We start from the raw sequence: 22521 nt of genomic DNA on the forward strand, positions 1-22521 counted from the left end.
TAATTAAGACAGAGTTAGCCGATAAGAAACAAGTACCTGGCCAACAGAATTATATCAAATACAGAGTCTCAGTGCGTTATTTGGGGCTGGCGCGGTGGCGGGACAAGACCGGCGGTGGGCAGAAAAACCTTACTCCTTACAGTTATCTGTAAGGATACAGTTATTTCCACCTAGGCCACTGACGAGCCTGAGGACACAGAATCCAGTCAATCTAGGGAGTCCTATCTGGGAAGGTCTAGAAGATGCAGTAAGGGAAGGCAAGGGAACATGCATATCCAACTGAGAGCAGTAGCACTGTGCCTGTTGATGTGTGACATGCCCACAGATGCACATGTATGAATGTAGATGCATAGATACACTCACAGAAACTCCCCATCACAAATGCACACACACACACAACCCCCAACACATACAGACCCAAGCGAGTCACAGACCTTCTCAGAGCCATGTAGACATGCTGAGATACAGCCAGCCACACACATACACCCCTCTCCTCCACTCCTCATGCTGCACCTCTGTCCTCATCTACACTCTATTCCCAATGGGCTGGCTGGGGAAAGTGATGCTGTGAACATCTCAGAGCTGATTCTGAGCCTTGCCAGGGCTCTGATCTTGAAGAAAAGCACAGTCAAGTATACTCGAAGAAAGGTGTACCGGGAACACTCATGTTTAATATTTATAGAAGAAACTTGTTCTTTACTGTTCAGTTCATTATGAACTGGAATCTCATGTAAACCCTATAAGCCAACCCTGGCCTCAAGCAGCTCAAGAGCTCAGGCCTTGCCTTGTGCATGTCATAGCTTCAGTCTGAGCTCTAAGCTGCAGTTGCAACCATAGCACAGACCTTGGCCCTCTCACTGCACAGAGAGGATAGAAGACATAACTGTCAGCTCTACAAGCTCCAAGGGGTCTGCCCTGGGTGGCCTGTGGGTGAGGCTGCAGAGCTTCCTGTAGGCACAGGCTGTGGTGAACAGCAAGGGCTTCTGGAGGAGCACAGTGCTATCCCCAGGGTCTACCACCTCCAGCAGGCAGTGAGCCCACCAGCACAGTGACAACTGAGGTGGGGCTTCCTGAGTGACTGCTGAGGTCAGGGGACACAGCACAGCTGTGGCTTCCCTGAAAAGGCTCCTGTGGTGAGTAAACCTGGCTCATTAGAACCCAGCCTCCTTTCTGAGCAGGGGCCCAGGCTATGGACGATTTCCCTAGAGCTTGCTGTTCTTCTGGAACTGGGCTACCAGGCTGAGGACCTGCTCAGAGGCTTTGATGCTCTTGGAGCCCAGGTAGTTGATGCTGTTGGGGCCTGTCTCCTCCAGGTAGTAGCGGTAGTTGACCATGAGGCCACAGGAGCTGGTGAGGCCTTTCAGGCTGCTGTCAGCCATCCAGTTGATACGCCACATCACGGCTCCATTCTGCAGATGGAAGTTGGCCACTGGGTTGAGAGCGTAGCCTCGGTGCTTCTCACCGTACAAGTACCAGGCACACAGCCTCATCAGTGGCCCCTGCAGTGCCTGCACCAGCTTCTCTGACTTCACCCACTCACCACTGCTCAGGAAGCCCTTGAGGCTCTCGTGAACCGGGTCACCTGTGACCTCAGAGATTTCTTTGCATTCTGAGTCTGTGAATAGCTCGTTCCTCCCATGCTCCTTTCCTTGCACATTCAGGAGGCCCAGAAGCCACTTGGTGAATCCAGGTATAGGTGACAGACTTGAGAAGGCCCCCAAGTGAGGGAACTCCTTCTGCACAGCAGGTATGTAGAGGGAAAACAGAGAGCACATGATCAGCAGGGTGGTACACACATGAGAACACGCCCAACACACAGCCTACGTGAGCTGCTGCAGCTAGCAGGGACATCACTGTATTTTCTTTCTTTCAAGCATGTCTATGAGGACGTTAGTGAGTGCCAAGGCCTGGAGGCATCTTACGTTCCCAAGATTTGCCTATAACCATGATATCTCCAGCCACAGCATTGTCAAAGTGGTGGAACAGGGGTCAGGAGTGGGCAGCTTACTTATAGCCAGAGAGCTGGCCCTTATGATGGGATGTGGTCTCTATCTTCTCTGTACCACACCTCTCCTAGGAACGTCCCAGAGCCAGGTCCTCCTAATGCTTGCTTGACGCACAGATGCCGTATTGTGTGACTGTCCAGCTCAATCACCACCATACAAATTATAAAGTGCCCTTACAGATGTTCTTCAAACATGAGCACTCCTTGGCTATAAACATAGTGAGCGCACTGTGGGAAGACCCTCTGCTGTGGGAACACAGCTCTCTGGGTCCAGCCTGTCACGGTGCTGTTTCTCTGCTGAGGCTATTTTACATCCTGCATGTGAGATTACATTGTGCACTTGTCCTACTTACCATTTAGAATTGACAGACCAGTACTGGAAGATCGGACGATGGGTTCCTACTCTCTTCACTAGCACTGGGGCTCTCAAGTGTATTCCCTCTGTAACCCTGCTGAGCCCTTTGGTGCCAGCATTCAGGAGAGGACACTTAGAAGGACTTTCTGGTTCACAAATGAGTTATCAGAAGTGGCCCCAGGTGGCTCCTGGGTCAAGCTCCCAGCTCTGCCAGTGAAAATGGGTCTTGGGGATGGATCGCCCAATCCTGGATCCTGTTCTCTCCCTGTCTTCCTTGTGCCTCCTCTCTCTGCAGCACTCATTAACACCATCAGCAGAGAGTAGAGAGAGGAGATGTGCTTTCACTATCTCTGGGGGATGGAGGTAGAATGATGGTAAAGCAGAGTTCTGGACACTAAATTCTCTAGATCTGATTCCTGCCAGGCATGTTGGCACAACCCTGTCATCCTAGCGACTCAGGAACTGAGACAGGAGGGTTGTAAGTTCAAGGCCAGCCTGAAAAACTGTGAGAGACTCTGGTCTCAAAACAAGATGTTAAAATGGGGTGGGGTGGGGGATGGGGACAGGGGACTGTGGTTGTAGCTCAATGACAGGTCGCTTGCCTTACATGAGCAAACCTAATTCCCAGTGTAAGCCAGCGTAACACATGGAAGCACTTTGCCTGCACTGGGCTGCTGTGAGGTCACCACTGCCACCGACTACTGCACCTCAGCAGAAAAGGTAGGGAGCAGGAGGCAGCTGCTGCAGAGCTGCTGTCAGCAGCCCAGAGTTAGCATCTCAACCTGGCTTCCCATGGGGCAGCCAGAAAAGCTGGGCCCATGGTAAACTGCAGTTTTTTTTTTTTTTTTTTAATCTCAGGACAGGTAATGCCCTCCCCAGGGCATTACCCCAGGGAATCAGACTACCACAGGCATTATAATGCATTTGCCTTCAGGGAGTTTCCCTCACAAGGCCCTGAAGGCTGTAGGGAGGGAGTGTCTGGCTTGGCATGGGGGGTGAGGACTATCAACTGTATTACACGACTGGAGCAGGGAGAGTATCAGGTGATGTGTGCCACCAGGAGTACAGGGAAGGACAGGCAAAGGTCTCTCCAGACAGCTTGTGACACGTGTGCTGTGCAGCCAGTGAGATGCTATGCTCTCTCAGCTCCTGGCCTGGCCTAGTGGCACCTGATGCTGCTCTGCCTCCTTCCCTTCATCCCAACCCCTCTTATCTGGACCTGGTATCCCTGAGAGGTGGCAGGGCTCACCTGCCTCCAGGACAGAGACTCACGCAGGGGGGGGGGGAGATGGGGGTGTGGGGGTGTGGCTTCACCATGCTTACCTGCAGCTCCCTGACTACTCGCTTTATGAGGAAGGTCCCGAGCTCCACCCCCTGCAGGCCCTGCTGGGTCAGGCTGATGGAGTAGAAGATAGCAGCAGAGATCCTGTCCCTCTCCTCTGTTTCAGATGGAGGGCACTCCTTCACGATGCCCTGGAAAACACGGGCAGCACACCTCAGAAGGGCTCCATGTACACTACTCACACTGAGAGTCACCCTGGCACTCACTATTCACAGGACAAGTCTCACAGAATCAGAAGTGCAGCGGGGAAACCAGTCCCCAAGGTTCAGGCCATGCTTTGAAAACTCTGGAGGAGACAATTTCACTGCGTGCCCTGCTCACCACTGGAAGGCCCCATGCCAGCTGGTCTTTCCAGGCCCCTCTGAAACAAGCTGCTTCACACTCTGAGCCTGTGTTGAGGGCAATGGGCTACACATGGAGATGCCTATAAATTCTCTGCCCAGTGAGATCTGTTTCCCTGCTCAGCTTGCACTTCTGTTACTTAGAAGGCCACAGGCAGTCCAGACCAGTCCAGTATAAGGTTTCCTTCTCAAAATGTGCCCTTTAAAGGATTTACTACACACTTTTTTTAGCCTCATGCCAGCAAACTTATTTTCCCTAAAAACACATGCACACAGATACCTCCACAAAGCAGCTAAGAAATGACTTCTGCTGTGAAGTCTGTTAGTTGACACCAGACTTTACTGGCCCTCACTTTTTACTAAATGTGTGGGGCTTTTTGTTTTGTGGCAGGGTCTCTCTATGTGGCTCTCACTGTCCTGGAACTTACTACGTAGACTAGTCTGGCCTTAAACTCACAGAGATGTGCCTGTTCTGCCTCCCTACCCCCTAACGCTGGGATTAAAGGTGTGTGCCACCACTACCAGCTTGACTTTTAAATTTTTAAAAGACAGTGTAACAGCCTGGCTGTCCTGGGACTAGCTAGCTCTGTAGATCAGGCTGGCCACAAACTCACAGAGGTCTGCCTGCCTCTGCTTCCTAAGTGCTGGGATTAAAGGTACATGCCACCATGCTCTGCAGATCACTCCATGGCACTAGACTAGCAAGTGATACTCTGGGTGCTGAAGCAGACACAGCTTGTCTTGGATAAACAAACAGGTTTGCATCACTTGAGTGCCTACCAGTGTGTGATTCCTGGAGCAGGGCTGCTCAGCCCAGAGCCTCTAAAAGGCACCTGATGTGGGCTGTGCTCATGGGCAAGTGACCAAGGCCCCTTCAACCTCAGCACTATCTAGAAGAGGCCTATGGTAATAAGGTATTCTGTGGACTGACACAAACACATTCAACAGGTATTATGACAATCACAAATGAGTCCATGCCACACACATTCTTCTAGAGCTTGGAGTCCAATCCTCAGAAGTCAAGGTTGGCCTTCCATGCAAAACATGAACCCACAGCAACATTTCAATAAACACAGCGTGCAGGTCAAAGGTTCCTGAAGCCATGTACATGCAGCTGCTGCCTTCTAGTTATACACATGAGCTCCACATAGGAGCATCTGGGCTTTCAGAGTGGACAGACCCTATAGAGCCATTTTCAGACAAAAATGAATATATTCTGAACTTTAACACACATGCCAAGCTGACTCCAGAGAAGCCACCAGCAACATTGGTCCCATGCCAGCTCGAAGGTGTGGGAACTTTGTCTCTGCTCATCAAGAACACATGTTCTTGATGTTCATCCTCTGAGCTCCCCAGCTGGAAAGCTGGGGCCAGGGAGCCTATCTCATGATGCTCTGTCATCCATTTACCTCTGTAATGTCTATCCAGCCTCAGAGTCCTCTCCACATCTTCTAGCACTGAGCAAACCTGCTCTCCCCAGGGATCTCACTCCCTTCATCTACCTGTAGGTCCTGTCATGTGGCCACCAACCTACTGTCCCAAGTGTCACATGCTTTTCCATGCCTTTCTGCCAGAAGCCTGCAGGGGACCAGCTTCCACAGGGAGGAGCAAGTCAAGACCTCACAACTTGGGCTCCCTGGTGGCTCCCAGTTTGCAGCAGCAACAGAACCAAGTCCATTTCTTGGCCTGTCAAGCTGCCTCTCAAGTGTCACAGCACACCTGCCCTGCACTCCTCTTCCATCACACAGGGTCCTGTTAACAGACCCCAAAGTCACCAGTCAGGTGAGTGCTTATCCTCAGCTGGACTGAGACCACCAGGAGATTCTACCTACCTAGTCAATCTTTCCATGAGGGCTTAAAGCAGATTCTTTTAAAAAGGGATAAAACCACACTAAAAATCACCATTAAAAAAAAAATACTTGGAAGCTGGGCATGGTTACATAGGATTCAGGAGGCAGAACTCTGTGAGCTTGAAGCTAGCCTGACCTACATACAGACTTCCAGGCCAGTCAGGACTACATAGTGATCCCTATTTGAAAAACAAAACAAAAGACACTGGGGTCAGATGAGAAGGATCAAAGGCATTTGCTGCCAGGCTTTATGACCTAAATTTAATCACTGGGACTTATGTAGTAGAAGACTTCTACACACACACTGTTCCATATATAGGTATGTGTGAGTGCACGTGAACGTGCGCATATGTATGCACTCATACACACACACACACACACACACACACACACTTGACACAATTATAGGCCCACCCTGTTTTGAAAGGACCACTCGTAAGTACCTGGATGTTGTTGGAAATGTCACTGGTCAGAGCCACATGCAGGACAACCAGGGGCTCCCCAGGGGTAGAACAATGGGAGAAGAAGTAACATCTCCGGTATGGCCCCACACGCCGCTTCATGTCCATCCAGTTTTTCACAGGATGCACAGCCTCACATCTGATCAAGTAATATAGAGATTAGACAGATGTGAGAATTATAAACTGACAAGTGCCGAGTCCTACTCCTATTAGCCATTTCTGCTCTGCATCTTAACACCAGTTGGTCTGTTCTGAGACAGGGTCTTGCTTTATAGTCCTGGCTAGTCTGAATCTATAACCCAGGCTGACCTTGACTTAACTTTTGATGATCCTCCTGCCCCAGCCTCCCAAGTACTGAGATGACAGGATGTGCTGCCCAGTGAAATACCTGGTTTCAGAGTACTCTGTGGGGCTCTTGGGTGCACTTATGCAGCACTTTCGTGCAAACCTACTGGAATTTCTTGCAACTGAACACTGTTTCTTGTCTTTGCTTTGGGTGCCTCTGGTTTGGAAGCAGATGTCCATACTGCAAACACTGGTGGTTACGCCTACTTCCAGCCTTTCCAGCCTTATCCCTTGGTTATATGGGCCAGTGTGGATCAGGCCATGTGCTGCACTGTGTCCTGAACATGTGATTATACTGACAGGGTATTTTAACAACTGGGTGAAATAGCCTTGTTCTGACCTCTCAGGTCAACACGTATTCCAACCAGTCCCTACAGCTTTGGTGATGGGGACATTTGCTTTAAATAACCTTGGGTGACTAACAGACTAGTTAGGGGCTTCCTGGGGTATATACCCCAATCTCCACACTCGCTGTGACAGGAGCCTAGCATGCTACCTCACACACAATGTGCTCATGTCTCAGATTAAATAAAATCCATGCAGGCCACAGTTGCCATACTCACTCACTGATCTTCTGAAGCACCTCACAGGGTGAGTGCCAGGTGACCCGCTCCAGGCTCAGGAAGCCAGAGGAGAACCACTCGGACAGCATGCTTTTTAGTACTCCATTCATTTCCTGGGCCAAAGAGAAGAAGGTAGTCTCAGAGATTCTGAAAGTGTCCATCCAGGAGTCTATCCACTCAGAGATATACACTTCCATATCCTGATGTCTTGAAGTCCATACCCATGCTCCAGCCAGGATCAAGGCTGTAGAATCAAGTTTGTCCTGCATGTGGCAGTGACCATGGATGGCTAATGAACTATAAGCAGAAGAGTCCTTGTAATGGCTTTGGGAGCCTTAACGACATCAGGGACATGGCTTTTGCTGATGTTTTTCTTTTGTCTTCTCTACTGTGAGCTGGTAGTTGCTAGGATAGATAATTTTGGAGCAGTCACACTGGACCAGTAGGTGACTGTGATGTTTTTTTAGGGCAGAATAGTATGCCCCCAATCCAGGAGACCAAAGAACAGGTTCAGCCTGGGGCTGCTTCACAGACCTATGTGACTCTGGGTCTATTACTCATGGATGATTTCCACACTGACAGATGGAATGGTAAACATCCCTGTGCATCTAGGTGCACTGAGGTGACCTTTCACATTCTTGGTAAGGTTCAACACGTGTGTGACCTGTATCTATGAAGATTAGTGTCATCACAGCTATAGAAACTTTACAATGCATAATTCTTAATAAAAGATGAAAGGGCTCCAACTTGGGTGATCTGGGCATAAGATGCAGGTAAGAGGTAGGTGGTGGGTCTAAAGAGAAGTCTTCACATAAATATGATTTTGCCATTCATGTAGTTAAGTGCCAGGACGCAGAGGAGGCATAGTTTTGTCCAGTGTGGCTTTATAGGGTGGGGAGTACAAACCCAGGACTGATGAACCTTGTTTAATGTGAGAAAAGTGTTTTGAATGGCAGGGCTGCAGGCTTAAGGGAATGAGAGAGAGAGAGAGAGAGAGAGAGAGAGAGAGAGAGAGAGAGAGAGAGAGAGAGCTATGCAGGTCCTTTACCTGATATTCTCAAGTCTCATTTTCCTTACTTGCCTGAAGGCTGGGCAAGGCAAAGTCCACCTGAGTCAAAGCATCCACCCTCCCCCCACACACTAATACCCAAGAAGAAAGAGACGTTGAGAATGGTGACCGAGAAGCTGCAGGCTGGTAACACAAGACAGCTTTTTATGAGCGTGCTCTGGATGAAGATAGCTGAATGGATAAAGTGCCTCCCACTCCCAAGTACAAGGATGAAGCTGGATGAATGGCCCATTGCCCGCAAGCACAACACTCCTAGGGAAGAGATGGGAGGTAGAGTCTAGAGGACACCTGGAAGCTGCAGGCCTGCAGCATTCACAGCAGTGAACAAGAGACCTATCTCAAACAAGCTGGAAGACAAGGGCTATCCCACAGCTGTCCTCTGATGACATGTGCACTTGTACTCACAACACATACACAATGATTTTTTAAACAGCCAGGTATAGTGGTGGTACATACCAGCACTCAGGAGGTAGAGGCAGGCTGGTCTCTACGATTTTGAGGCCAGCCTGGTCTACACAGTGAGACCCTGTCTCCAAAACAAACAAACAAAACAAGCTTTGCATATGTCTGACTATGATGGTTCTTCATGGTCCCGAGATTCTCTCCATTTTTAAAGCATGTTAAGAATCCCTAACCATTTCTAGGAAAAATGCAAACACATCTTTCACCTAGTCCCTGGGGCTTGTGGCTTTGCTTCTTGCCCCTCACTGTAGGGCTAGGACAGGCTGGCTGTGCAGGCATCATGGACTACATTTTGACACTCAACGGCAGGAAAAGGCCAGGAACCCTGGTTCCATTGATCACGCCTCTCCTCTAGAAACCTCTTCTATTTTGGGCTGCTGACAGCTACTACATGTGATGCTAGACACAAGAGCGCGGAATGTAGGCTAAAGGTGAGGAGTCTGCCTGGTTCTATAACTGCTGTTCCGGTGGGAAGTGACCACAGAGGGTGGCCAGGTCACCAGGTCACACACAGCAAGCAACAAAAGCAGTCTCCGTGCTTTCTGCTCAATAACACAGCGGTTATGAGCAAAAGTGGAGGGCCTGAGAGCCCCAGGAACCAGCTGCCAGCCTTCCCTAGACTGCTTGGTGCACTCGGGCCCAGTGCTTGTAGAGGATGATCTTCTCTCGGTGGAGAGCTCTCCGGTCTCTCTTCTGAGGGGCTTGGCTTTCTAGAGTGACCACTTTGGGGTATGTGAGGAAAAGCTTCTTTGCCTTGTGCAGAATCCACTGCTGGATGGAGGCAGAGCTACTGTCAGGGAAAAAGGGTGGGGCCGGAAAGAGTACAGTTCCAGCTCACCAGCCACGGGGGTCGGGGAGGGGCACTGGGATCTCTGTCCCTATCAAAAACTACACGTCGGTCTAACACAGAAAAGCACAAAGTTAACACAGAATTTCCTAGAGCACTCAGGAGGTTCTCCACTGCCTAACAGGCAGAGAGGCTGTCTAATGGCTCTGAGCATGGTGGCTGTGTGGCGTGTGGGTAGATGGAGGGGAAGTCTCCTGACTCTTACGCTGGCAAGGGTCACCATCTCCTACCTTACTATGAATCCTGGGCCCAAAATACCCGTTCAGAATCCTTTAGGGGCTTTAACAGGCAACTTTGGTCTGGTGCCTGCCAACTGCTAACCAGACTGTCTTTCCTCAGTCTGGGGACAGCTCCCCTTCACTGCATTTTTACCTACAAAAAATGTAATTGATAACCACATGGGCTGCTGTAAGTGTATGGAGAAGAACCCAAAGCCTGCCAACTCCACCCTCCCTGACACCCTCCTAGGGCCAACCATGCAGGGCTGGCCATTGTCCTCTGTGAGGACTCAGATGCTGCGAGGGAGCCCCGCTTGGCTGACAGTGAGTACCTCTCACATGGTTCCCTGGTCATCCAAGGACATATTAGAGACAAAACTGAACACAGGAGTGCAAGCCCAACCGGTTCAGATCTGACCTGGTGCCTCTTTAAGGCCAAAGGCCCGGGTGCCCATCTCCAGAAAGGCCACCATGCCAAGCACAGCTAAGAGCCTTTGAACTCAGCAGGTTTTGTTTGTTTGATTTTTCAAACAACACTGTTTAACTTGTAACCAAAGAGAGCCTTTCCTGGAATGGTAATACTGCTCTTAGGATTTGGTGTTGGTCCCCATATTGAATAATCCATTCATGTTCTCTTTTCTACGGGTTAACATTCTGGTGTTTTGAAACAGGCTTATGTAGCCCAGCTTGGCTTCTTACTCACTCAGAGCTTCTATCTTGCCCTGGGAAACAGAATTGGCATCAGGGGCTGCCATTTGCCACTCTAAAGTGACAGCACCACCTAAGGTTCAACACACAGAGACCTGAACCCACATGATGGGAGACGTTGGAAGCAAACTCAGAGTAGCTTTCTGTCTGTAACCAATCGTCAAAGGTCACATGGGCCAGGCAAGCTGCAAGCCTGTCAACAAGGAGATATAAGACCGGGAGACACTCAGCTGTGAGCCCCGTGGGAGGCATTTTCTGGATTGATAATTGACATTATTAGTGTCAACTGATTGGAGGCACTCAGCCTATTGTGGGTGGGTGGTGCTACTTCTGGGCAGGCTGAGCCATGGTAGTATAACAAAGGTGGTTGAGCAAGCCAGAAGACAGCATCCTTCCATGGTCTCTGCTTCAGTTATCAACTCCAGGTTCCTGCCTTTGCATCCCTCCATGATGGACTGTAATCAGTAAGCCAAATAAACACTTTTCTCCTCAAGGTGATTTGGTCAGAATGCTGTCACAGAAAATGAACTGGGATACTTCCTAATAAAACACAAATTTTAAGAAAGCCCTGGGAACCGGGTGGTAGTGGCACACCTTTAATCCCAGCACTTGGGAGGCAGAGGCAGGCAGAGTTTGAGGCCAGCCTGGTCTACAGAGGGAATTTCAGGACAGCCACAGCCATACAGAGAAATCCTGTCTCAAACAACAAAGACAAAACAAAACACCCCCCAAAGCCCTGGGAGTCTGCAGTCAGTTCTAAAGCCTTGTGAGCCAAATTGGTGGTTTTGCCCTTACCTGAGTGGCCTCGTAAGCACAGGTCACCTGTGCACCAAACTCACAGACAATAGTGGAAACTTCTGGGTGTGGTGATAATGGAGAGGCTGTGCCTGTGCAATGCAGAGGAGACTGGGGGGGGGGGGAGAGTGCACTAAGGTTTGCTGTATCCTAAAACTTCTCTAAATGTAGTCTGTTCTTGAAAAGGGACTGCGCAGGGCTGAGGAGATAACTCAGTCAATTAAGAGCTTTCCTGAATTTGATCCCTAGCACTAGTGTTTTAAAAGTTGGGGGTAGGGAGTGTCTGGGAGATGGCTCAAAGGTTAAGAGCACTGACCTTGCAGAGGATTTGGGTTTGTTCCCAGCATCCACATGGTATCTTACAACTGGCTGTAACTTTCGTTCTGATGCCCTCTTCTGGACTCTGCAGACACTGTATGTACATGGTACACATACATACATGCATGCAAAACACTGGCACGCATAAAATAAAAGTAGTATAGTGGTGCACTTTGTTAGCTGGCACTGGGAAGGTGGGAAAGGAGCATTTCTGGGACTTACTGAGCAGTCCACCTAATCTTACTGGTGAGTCCCAAGTCTCAGTGAGAGACCCTGTCTCAAAAACCAAGGGGGACAGCTTCTGAGGATGACACTCAAGGTTGACCTCTGGCTCATGCATGTACATAATGCATGTACATATCCACACTCTAGTTCTTCAGGTGATAAGCAACAATGCCAAATCCTGACTGACAAATGATATTCTCTATTCTCAAAATGACTTAACTGATAAAATGTTATAGAATTGTGTAAAGGATAGAGCAATTCATCAGCTTAACTGTGTACAGTTAAACAGGGCAATCAGCCTAGGATCTAGGTGGAGAAACACACAGGGGCCTCCAAAGTATGCACCATATGGAAAGGCAAAGGTCAGGCTGTGGCTATTCCTTCTTTGCTGATAAAACACCTCCAAGCCTCATCATGACTCCTGGCTGACTACACACAGGGCTCTGTCTTCCTTACATGGAAGACAGCCAAGGCTAAAATCAAGGGGCCTTGTATGTAAAGTGTCTAAGCGTGAGCTGTTTCTGACTGCCAGAAGCAATCCCCTCCCCACAGTCAGTTTCAATGCTACAGTGTCAGTGGCCATGAAGAGCTCAGCTGGTAAAGGAACCCCCCAGAATCAAGAGAATCTGGAATTGGATGGGGCATTAGAAGCTATCCAAGGGCTGCTTTTTCTGCCTTATGTCTGGGTGGGAGTCTTTCAGGCCCTTCCTGACCACCATTCTAGTTCTGAACCCAGGGTCAAGCATGGAGCAGTCTGACCTCAAAAACAAATGGCAGGTTAATGCCTGCTTCCCTGGAACCTATATCCAAGACTCAGCCATCAGTTTTGTTCACTATGCAGGAGACTTAAGAAAAGGTTCCAGTTTTCAAAGAATTGATCATATAGCTGTGGGGACATTTCACATGCCCCAGAGCATGGGACACAAAAGTTCACCCACTCAGACTGTGGCAGAGCCTGGAACAAGGTATCACTGAAACGAAGACAGATTCAGCAATACCTAATGAACGTCTGGGGTTCTCAGTCTGGGACTCTACGGATGAAAGCTTAGAGCCCTTGGTAACAGCCTCAGAAATGAACCAGCTATCTTGAAAAACCTGGTCATATGCATCATTGACATTCATATCAATACTATACCCAAGATTAAGCAACAAAAATAAGAACAAATTCTATGGTTAACCCTCACATAGCATGGTGCTGGGCAATGCAAAGGAACCTGGCTTGGGGCTATGTATCAGAGATGTATATATTTGCTCTGAGGTTTGGGGCAACTCATCACCTCGGTGTGTATACCCTTCACTGTAAAGGAGATATATGACACCCAAAAACGAGGGACCAGAAGTAAAAACTGCCGTGCCTATTCTAGAGTTCTCAAACGAAAACCAAGACAGAATCACTCCAGTGTTTGGCTTTGAAAAAGTAGATGAAGCTTTGAACGCCAGGAACTTCTGAAATGTTGGTGCCACTGTGCATGAACTTAGGGTCATGCCAGTTTTGCCTTCTATAGAATATTAATGGTAAAGGGCTGGAAGAAACCCTAGACAATCTTTTGGGTCACAACTACGTAAACCTCCGTTATTTGTAAGCTACCTGATCTTGCTGGGTAGGCAGCTGACTAGTAAGTAAACTTAGAATCCCTGCGTCTAGGGCTGAGCTTGGAGTCAAATCTCCTATCTAGAGTCGCACCGCAGAAAGAATGCTGGAGGCTTCCGGAGACTCTGAAGGTGGTGACCTTCACTTCTGACCATTTTTGTGCATTTCATGTAACCTGTTGGGGCAATGGCACAGTCGCGGTAGGCGCTCAAACTTTGCCCAAGGTCGTGCTCCATCCTTGTTCAGGTACAACACAGTTAAAAATCAGAGCTGTTTTGGAGTAAGCGCAACGGGTACCGCACATGACAGTCAGGTGCTACGTAAGCACCTGTGTACCCGCGACCGGCAAGGCTGCATGGGCATGGATAAGGACCTGGGAAGCAGAGAGGAAGGGGCAGGGCCCCGGGAGTCGCGGGGGCCCGGGTGGGGCCTTACCCGGACGTGCGGCCCCTCCACCAGCTTCAGGGCCTGCGCCTCCAGCAGGTCGGCGCGCAGCTGCACCAGGAAGCGCACGCCGCCGTCCAGTTTGCTGATGTGATGGAAGAGGCCGCGGTAGCGCGGCACGAGCGCATAGCGTAGCCGGTCCTCTGCCTGCAGCAGCACCGCCACCTCGCGCGACTGCTGGCGCAGCTGCAGCACTCCGGCGCTCTGCTCGGCCACCTGGCCATGGTCCACGCCGAAGCCTTGCGCTAAGCGGCCGAGCAGCTCGGCGCGCTGGGCCGTCTCGGCCAAGCCGCCGTAGAAGCTAACGAAGTCGGCGCACTGCCCCTCGGCGGGTGCCGGCGTCTTCTCGCGCAGCTCATAGGCCGGCGTGGGTGGCACGGCTCGCCGCAGCAGCTCGTCCATGGCGCCAGCCGTGAGCCCGCTGCACAGCCTAGGCGCCCGAGGCCCCGGCAGCCGAGGCGGGTACCGGGGTGGGAACAGGCGCCGAGCCTTGAGACCTGGCCCAAGGGCTCTCATGATAGCTCGCAACAGCTGCTGACAGCGATGCCGTCCGACCCGTCCTCACTTCCTGTTCCGGCTCCGGTGTCTTGCCGGTCCTATTGGTCGAGGCGGAACGACGGACGGGGTATCGGCCAATCAGGAGGTGGATCTGTGGGGGCGGGACGAAGGAGATTCCCTCAGGCTGGATGCCAAGTGCAGCTAAAGGTCCCCGGGCTGGGATTAGCCTCAGGGCACCTGACTCGCCAACCCCCTCCACACACCTCTGGCTTGCATCCTGACATTTGTCCTAAGAGTCACCCTCTCAGTCCCTTGCCTCTTTTCCCCCACTACGCACGCGCTTCTCTTAATCTGATGCTTGTCATCTCAGCTCCTATAGGGACCATGCTGTGCACGCAGATTCCTGGGCTATTGTTCTGATCCAGTGTGGGCAAGGAGCTGAGGAATTTGAGATTGCATGCTGAACAAGGATTCCTAGGGCTTGGGATAGCTCAGTTGGTAAAGCTCTGGACTTGAGTTCATGTCTAGAACCCGTGGGAAAACGATTTAACTCCAGTATTGGAGAGGTGGAGACAGGAGGATTCCTGGTGGTGTCTGGCCTGCCAATCCAGTTTACATCTGCCTGCATCTTCCTTTGATCTTACAGCACCCCAGGCTGGCCTGTGCATATGAGGACCTGCTGTTTTGGAAGTTTGCCATCAGGGATAGGTTAGCCCGGAAAGGCCTATCAGAGGAGATGACATTTATGGAGATCAGAAGCTGGTTACAGGAGAGGAACAAAGAGAGCTATCCAGCCTATTCTTCTAGCTCCAATACATGACTCATAACTCCTGCCCTGCCCTCCACTGCCATATCCAAATGTCACCAATTTCTAGTTCTTTCTGGCCCACTGCTCCTGCGGCTCTTGTCACATCTCACGCAGCACTTTTTGGCACCCAGGCTTGCTCCCTGAAGCTCACTACCTGCTCCACCTGCTGAGTGTGTGTTTTTTCCCCCTTATCCATTTATGCACAATTGCTGTTCACTTGCTCAACAACCAGTCACTATAGTCTAATATGCAGAGCTGGCTTCTATGTTCTCACTGTATCCTGCCCATCTTCTGTCTCTCCTTGCATCCTGATGCCTCATAGAGAATTTGACTGTCCGTTTTGAAAAATAGGGAGGGGGATGAGTCTAGAATGGGAAGGTGGGGTGGACAAGTGGACTTCAAAGATGAGGCTTAGACCTGAGGAGGTGGATGCAGAAGGGTCTCTGTGTGTCCTTGGGACAGGACCCCTAAAAGATCTGTGGATCCTAGAAAGTGAATCCTTCTCTTCCTTAGTCACAGTAGTTAGTAACTTATGCCCCCCCCCCAGCAGACTTGAAGAGACAGGTATACAAAGTAGTTGAGCACTTGCCATACTTACACACACAAACCAGTCACTTTAGCATGTGCTAGATGTGTGCCTTCTACAGTTCTTGCACATTTAATGTCACAATAACTGTATACAATGAGTAATGTTATCCCCAGGTGATGGAAGTGGAGCAGAAGCCCAGAGAGACACAGGGAAGGACTTTCATGAATGCTCCCAGCTGGTCGATGGTAGTCAGAATCCCTAGCCTGCACTGAGACTGGGCTGGGTATGTTAGGGGGACTTGAACATAGGCTCACCTCCCTCCAGTCTATGCTTCTTCCACTCGGGGCTTCTCATGCTGAAATGAGCATTTGTTTGTATAGTGAGACTTGGGTTATTTTTGTGCTGCAATGCTGAGGGAAACACAAAGAGGTGTAACAGACACCATATACACCATCAGGATAGTTCATGCTTTAATTCCCACCTTTGCTACATCAGCCAGTGGATAAAGTGGAGACCTGATGGAGTCAGCTGACTTACCAAGGCAAATGTGTGAATGAGAGACAAAGCTTACATTTGACCCTTGTCCTGTGACTCTAGAGATCTTTATTCTACTCTCAGAAGTGAGGCTTCAACAGCTTTCCTCCTAGGAGCCACAGGGGAATATCTTCCTTATTCCCCAGCTGGGTACCAATGATGATGAATTTAGGAAGATGCTGGGAAAGGATATTCAACAGACTGATGGAGCTAGCCAGCCCTGGTGGTACAAGCCTGAGATCCAAGCTATTTGAGCGACAGAGGCAGGAAATAATTGGTTCAACTCCTGCTTGGGCTACAGAAGGAGTTCAAGACCAGCTTAGGAAATTTAGCAAGACCCTGTCTCAAAATAGCAAGCTAAAAGAAGGTAGGGGATGTAGCTCAGTGGTAAAGCACCTGCCAAGAGTATGTGAGTGTGTGAGGCTCTGGGTTCAATCTCCAGTACAGGAATAAAACAAAACAAAATGATGAAGTGCAGTAATCAAGACTGAGTGAGCAGTTGCAAGATGTACTTGAGGCCCAGCGATGTGTGGTATTTAGTGTTGTAACAGTGGATACGGTATTGAGAAATACCTTAAGTAAACCGGCTGGGTTTGCTGAAGTGAGCCCAGAGGCCAGAAGAAGGTGCCAGATCCTCTGGAGCTAGAGTTACAGGTGGTTAAACTTGGGTCCTCCACAAGCAAGTACTGTTATTATTTATTTATTTTTGTATTTATCATGGGTAAGAGAGGAGGCTTATAGCAGGTGGATAGGGATTTGTTAAAAAGTTATGATCTGAGGGCCAAAAGTAAATGAACTGGGTCACACATGCGTTCCTCTCATGGCTATTTATTCTTCAAAAAAAGTTCTCAAAAGTTCTCTCTAGCTCTTCGACATCTTCCCTCGGGCCAGGCGGCAGCAGTCACCATGAAGGTCGAGCTGTGCAGTTTCAGCGGGTATAAGATCTACCCGGGACACGGGCGGCGCTACGCCAGGACCGATGGGAAGATTTTCCAGTTTCTTAATGCAAAATGCGAGTCCGCATTCCTTTCCAAAAGGAATCCTCAGCAGATAAATTGGACTGTCCTCTATAGAAGAAAACACAAGAAAGGACAGTCAGAAGAAATTCAGAAGAAAAGAACTCATCGAGCAGTCAAATTCCAGCATGCCATCACGGGTGTATCCCTTGCTGATATCATGGCCAAGAGGAATCAGAAACCTGAAGTCGGGAAAGCCCAGCAAGAGCAGGCTATCCGGGCCGCCAAGGAAGCAAAAAAGGCTAAGCAGGCATCCAAGAAGACAGCAATGGCTTCAAAACAGCACCTAAACAAAAAATTGTGAAGCCTGTGAAGGTCTCCGCTCCCCGAGTTGGTGGAAAACGATTGGAGTTTCGAATAAAGATCTAACTATGCAAAAAAAAAAAAAAAAAAAAGTTCTCTCTAAACAGCTCTCTTTAAGATTTCTCTCTAAAAGCTCTTCTTAAAATTCTCTCTAGAAGTTTTCCTTAAAAATTCCTAAGATTCTTTCTAAGAATTCTCTAAAAGTTCCTCCTAAAATGTCTCTAAAATTTCCTTCTAAAAATCTTCAAAAATTCCTCCTAACCCACAAGACTTCTGGTGTTTATACCCACAGGCACATTTAACAACAACTCTCTGACAACAGGGCATGCATATCTCTCAGGGCCAAGAAGGCTGGTGGGGTCTTGAGAAAAGCAGGTGCCTGACATCTCCCCCTGGATGTGACTGCAAAAAGTCCTAGCAAACTTAATTCTCAGAGGGACTTGACTTGCAACAAATGCTGATAACTGATCAAAGGGGACTTCTCAGTGCTATATCAAAGAGAAAAACTAAGGCTATGTAGTGTGAGATCTGGAGGCTGCAGCTCTTACTGCTGATACCCCAGGGAGAAGTAATTCCTTTCTCTGGGTCTATTTGAGAACACAAGGCACCCAGTATATATTCTATATACAGTCAGATTCATAGTAACAAGTATTCTGGAGCTGATACCTAGAATATTAATTGCTACTTCTGTAATAAATGGTAAAGGCTCGCAGCATTTTTGTTTTATTTTTGTTTTGTTTTGACATCCCTACCGGTTTCCCCTCTCTCCTCTCCTCCCAGTCCCTCCCCACCCCTCATCCATTCCTCTTTCTCTGTTTCTCTTCAGAAAAGGGCAGGCCTCCCATGGATATCAACCAGCTCAGGTCTCTCAAGTTGCAGTGAGACTAGGCACCTCCTCTCTTATTAAGGCTGGACAAGGCAACCCAGTAGGAGGAAAGGGTCCCAAAAACAACAGAGTCGGAGATAGTCCTGCTCCCACTTTTAAGACTCCTATAAGAAGACCAAGCTATGCAATTGTAACATACGGAGAGAACCTAGGTCAGTCCCATGCAGGGTCTCTGGCAGCTATGCTGAGCCATCTCTCCAGCCTCTGCCTTTTGCATCTTAGTAACTACAGACTCAACTGTTTCTGGCAGAAGAGGAACTAAGATGATGTATGTCGTAAGACTTTTCTCATCAGTAATGTGTCCTTCCATTCACAGAACATACAATCACTAGTGACTTGCAGAAGCAGCAATCAGTGCATCAGAAAAGCAGCCTCCCTCCCCAGGCTTTTGTATGTAGACCTTGAACTAGGAACACCGAAGCAAGATGGTCTCTGCTAGTGCTACCCTGCCTCCTCTTTGGTTTTCTAGCTTTCCAAATACATCATTTTCCTACTTGTCATTGAGTCATTGACTTCTGGGGGGAGCAGTAAAGGAGGGTTTGTTACTAGCAATAGGAAATGGAATTCAATTTTGCTGTCAATGTTGCCTGAGGATAGCTTTCAGCCTTGGCAATCCTCAACATTCACCACAGAAAAGAATTTCAGACCCGGTCAAAGCAGTTAGCAAGTTTATTGATGAGGCAGAGAGGCAAAGAACACATGAGGAGAGCCTTCTTAGTGCTGGACTAGGAACATGTGAAGGGAACCTTCTCAATGCACAACTAGAAGCACCCGAGGAGAGCCCTTTCCTCTCAATATCCGACTAGGATCATGTGAGGAGACCCCTCTCAATGCATGACTAGGAGCAAGTGAGGAGACCCCTCTCAATGCATGACTAGGAGCATGTGAGGAGAACCTTCTCAGTGCATGACTAGGAGCAAGTGAGGAGAACCTTCTCAGTGCATGACTAGGAGCATGTGAGGAGAACCTTCTCAATGCACCTGATGGCCTCAGTTGTAGTTCTATGACTCAATTCTATGACTTTAGATGTCAGGGAAGCTATGAGCAGGTGCAATCTTGTTTCTTATCCACGGAGTTATGTCCTTGAAGATGAGCTTCTATGTATAGGATGCAAGCTTGCTGCTAGAGAGGAGAGCATGAGAGAGAGAGAAAACACCTATTCCAGAATTCTTGCTTACACAGTGGTCGTGAGGAAACTAGGTTGAAGGCCTGGGACATTGGCCATCAGAGCAATCTTATGTGAAGTTTCCCAGAAATGGGAGAAGGGGCTGTAGTTCTTTTTACAGATGGTCTGGTCAGTTATGTTGAAATTCCTGGGTATGAACCAGTGAGGGACAGAAATAATAACCAAGAGTGGGTGGGGCTTTCCCTTCCCACAGCCACTCTGTTCCTAAGTGGCTATCTCTACTCAGGTTCATGGTTACAGAAGCCTTGCATGTTACTGGGGGGAAGAAATTGTGTCTCTTGGGGAAAAGGGCACAGTTGACTGCCAACCTTGGACTGTGCACACTAAAATCAGATGCTTGAAGCCTTCGGTGGCTTAAAATGAAATAAAAATGGGTTACTGCCTCCAAGTGAGAAACACACAATCCTGCAGGCCTTGCTGGAGGTGGCTGATACATGCTGGGCCACACTGATCTGGTGTCCTGTGCCGCCACCAGGGCCCTGTCTGGGTCTGTGGTTCTGCTGCAGCTGGGGTCTGTAATGATGTCTGTGGTCAGTGTTAGTACTGGGATAAGGGGATCATAGGACCCACACATGTGGGAAACCTGAGGGCTGCTCTCAGCCAGCCTTGCCCTTCACTGGCCCTGATATGGATGGCCCTGCCCCTGCCCCTGGCTGGAAACTACGGCAGGAGAGCTGACCCTGTCTCTCAGGGAAGAACTGCCCCCCCCCAACACACACTTGGGAAAGATGGCTCTACTCTTCACCACGGGTGTGCAGCTCACCCGGACAGCACGCTAGAGCTGGGTCTGAGGGTGTGAGAGCAGGAGAACTGACTCTGCCCACCTTCATCTGCCATGTGGTGGCATTGGTGAGAGGAAGATGCCCTCTATCACTCACCCATTGTCACCTGTGAGCAGCAGGTGAGAGAGCCGGCCCCTGGGGTCACGAGAATGGGAGAGCTAGTCCTGCCCCTCACCAACTGCAGCACACAGGAGAGCAGACCATGCAGCCTGCTGGACAGCACACAAGAGCTGACCCTGTTGTGCGGGGCGGGGTGCAGGTGAGCCAGCCCCAGATGTCATGAGAGCAGCAGAGCGGACCCCCTTCCCCTTCTGCCATGTGGTGTCTCCCACCCTTGCTACCTGTGTCAGGTGAGAGAGCTGGCCCTGCCCCTCATCAGCTGCAGTACACAGAAGAGCAGGCCCTACACATGAATAGAGCTGACCCTGTCTGTTGTCAGGGGCATAGGTGAGCAGCCCTGGGGGCACGAGACCCCCTCCCCCACACATGTCATCCTAGTCCCCCTACAGCAATTCGTCTTGCATCTCCCCTGGGCAAAACAGCAGAATTGGCCCTGGTGGTGGGAGTGTGATAGAGATTGAGAGAGATGGATCTGAGAACTGAGAACAGAACTGGCCCCACCCCTTGCTGCAGGCAGTGTGGGGGTGGGTGGGGGGTGGGTGTGGATGGGGGGTGGGGGGGTGTAGTGATGATGAGGGAGAGCTGGCGGGCTGACCAACCCAGCTACCACCCAGGCCCAGAACCAGGGCGAAGAGTTAGCCCACCACAACACCCACCGTATCATGTAAAGGGGCTGAACCTCCAGATCCAACTGCAGGGTCTCTACCACACAGGACAAGGATGTCTAAGAGGAACCCTAGAAAGAGCCTGCTATCGATAGTGTAGCAGAAGTGAGGGGACAGGGAGATGAGTGGGCTTGGGATGCATGATGTGAGATCTACAAAGAATCAGTGAAAGTTAAAAAAAAAGAAAAAGAAAAAAGAATGTAACAAGCCGGACAGTGGTGGCAATTTCTATTGCCTTTGGTCCTAGCACTCAAGAGGCAGAGGCAGGCAGACCTCTGAGTTTGAGGCAAGCCTGGCCTACATACAGAGTGAGTTCTCCAGGACAGCCAGGGCTACACAGAGAAACCCTGTCCCCATTGGAAAACCACTGGGTATATAATACCATTTATTGTTAAAACACAATTTTCAGCATCCATGACATATCTAGAACTGATTTCCCTAGTACATGAAAGCTGATAGGCCTAAGGGACAACAGGAAAACGGGAAAGATGACTGGAACATTCTCAGAAGAAGAAATAAGAATGGTGCTTAAAAATGGAAGACCTGGGCTGGCAAGAGGGCTCAGCAGGTAAAAGCAGTTTTTGCCAACCTGACAACCAGAGTTTGAACTCCTGGTCCTGAGGGGAAGGAGAAAGAAAGCTCCTGCAAGTTGTCCTCTGGCCTCCACATGTGTGCCATGGCTCACACACATGCACATTCAACTTCTGCACAGACAGACACACTAAGTAAATAAAGTGATAAAAAGGAAAAATGCTAAAAGGGCTTATATATAAGAAAATGCAAATGAAGACTCAGGTGGGCTACCCATTTTATGTGTTTGAGTGTAATGATTAAGAAGCCAGGCTGGGATAGAAGCTTGGTGGGTAGAGTGTCCAGCATGGGAGAGGGTTTTGAGCTCCAACACTATGGAAATAAAGCAAAATGAAAAGGAGGATAATAATCTGCACTTAGGAGCCTGTGGGGGAAGCAAATGCCTTCTACCCTGCTGGTAGGATCTAAAGTGGTACAGCCCCCGTGGAGGATGTATTTTTGTAGTATCTGTCAAATTGCTAATTCACACAGCTATTTTTTTTTTAAAAAATAAGTGAATATCTGATCTGCTGCATGGGCTCAGGATGTCTTGGAGGAAACCTAAGGTACCCCATGACATAGGTGGCCCACAGGCAGGCACAGACATAAAGACCCTCTCTTCCAGGGTCTCCCTTGACTAACAGGAAATAGAAAAATGGAGATGAAGGAACTTGGTGAACAGCCA

The 22521-nt window shown here is 49.4% G+C and overlaps 2 protein-coding genes across 2 annotated transcripts; one reads left to right on the forward strand and one right to left on the reverse strand.

Moving 5' to 3' along the window:
- Positions 1 to 651: 651 nt before the first annotated feature.
- Positions 652 to 14513, reverse strand: Mlycd (malonyl-CoA decarboxylase). The gene is made up of 5 exons (XM_051201337.1): positions 13931 to 14513; positions 7263 to 7375; positions 6337 to 6493; positions 3684 to 3833; positions 652 to 1736 (listed from the first exon to the last, which is right to left on the reverse strand). Exons 1-5 carry the CDS (start codon positions 14453 to 14455, stop codon positions 1203 to 1205), a joined length of 1479 nt encoding a protein of 492 aa, XP_051057294.1. The 5' UTR covers positions 14456 to 14513; the 3' UTR covers positions 652 to 1202.
- A 2666-nt stretch (positions 14514 to 17179) lies between these two features.
- Positions 17180 to 17656, forward strand: LOC127234441 (60S ribosomal protein L24-like). Its single transcript, XM_051201378.1, has one exon. The coding sequence runs from the start codon at positions 17215 to 17217 to the stop codon at positions 17626 to 17628; it is 414 nt and encodes a 137-aa protein (XP_051057335.1). The 5' UTR covers positions 17180 to 17214; the 3' UTR covers positions 17629 to 17656.
- Positions 17657 to 22521: the final 4865 nt, after the last annotated feature.

This window comes from Phodopus roborovskii, unplaced genomic scaffold (genome assembly GCF_943737965.1).
Source record: "Phodopus roborovskii unplaced genomic scaffold, PHOROB, whole genome shotgun sequence".
Taxonomy (NCBI): domain Eukaryota; kingdom Metazoa; phylum Chordata; class Mammalia; order Rodentia; family Cricetidae; genus Phodopus; species Phodopus roborovskii.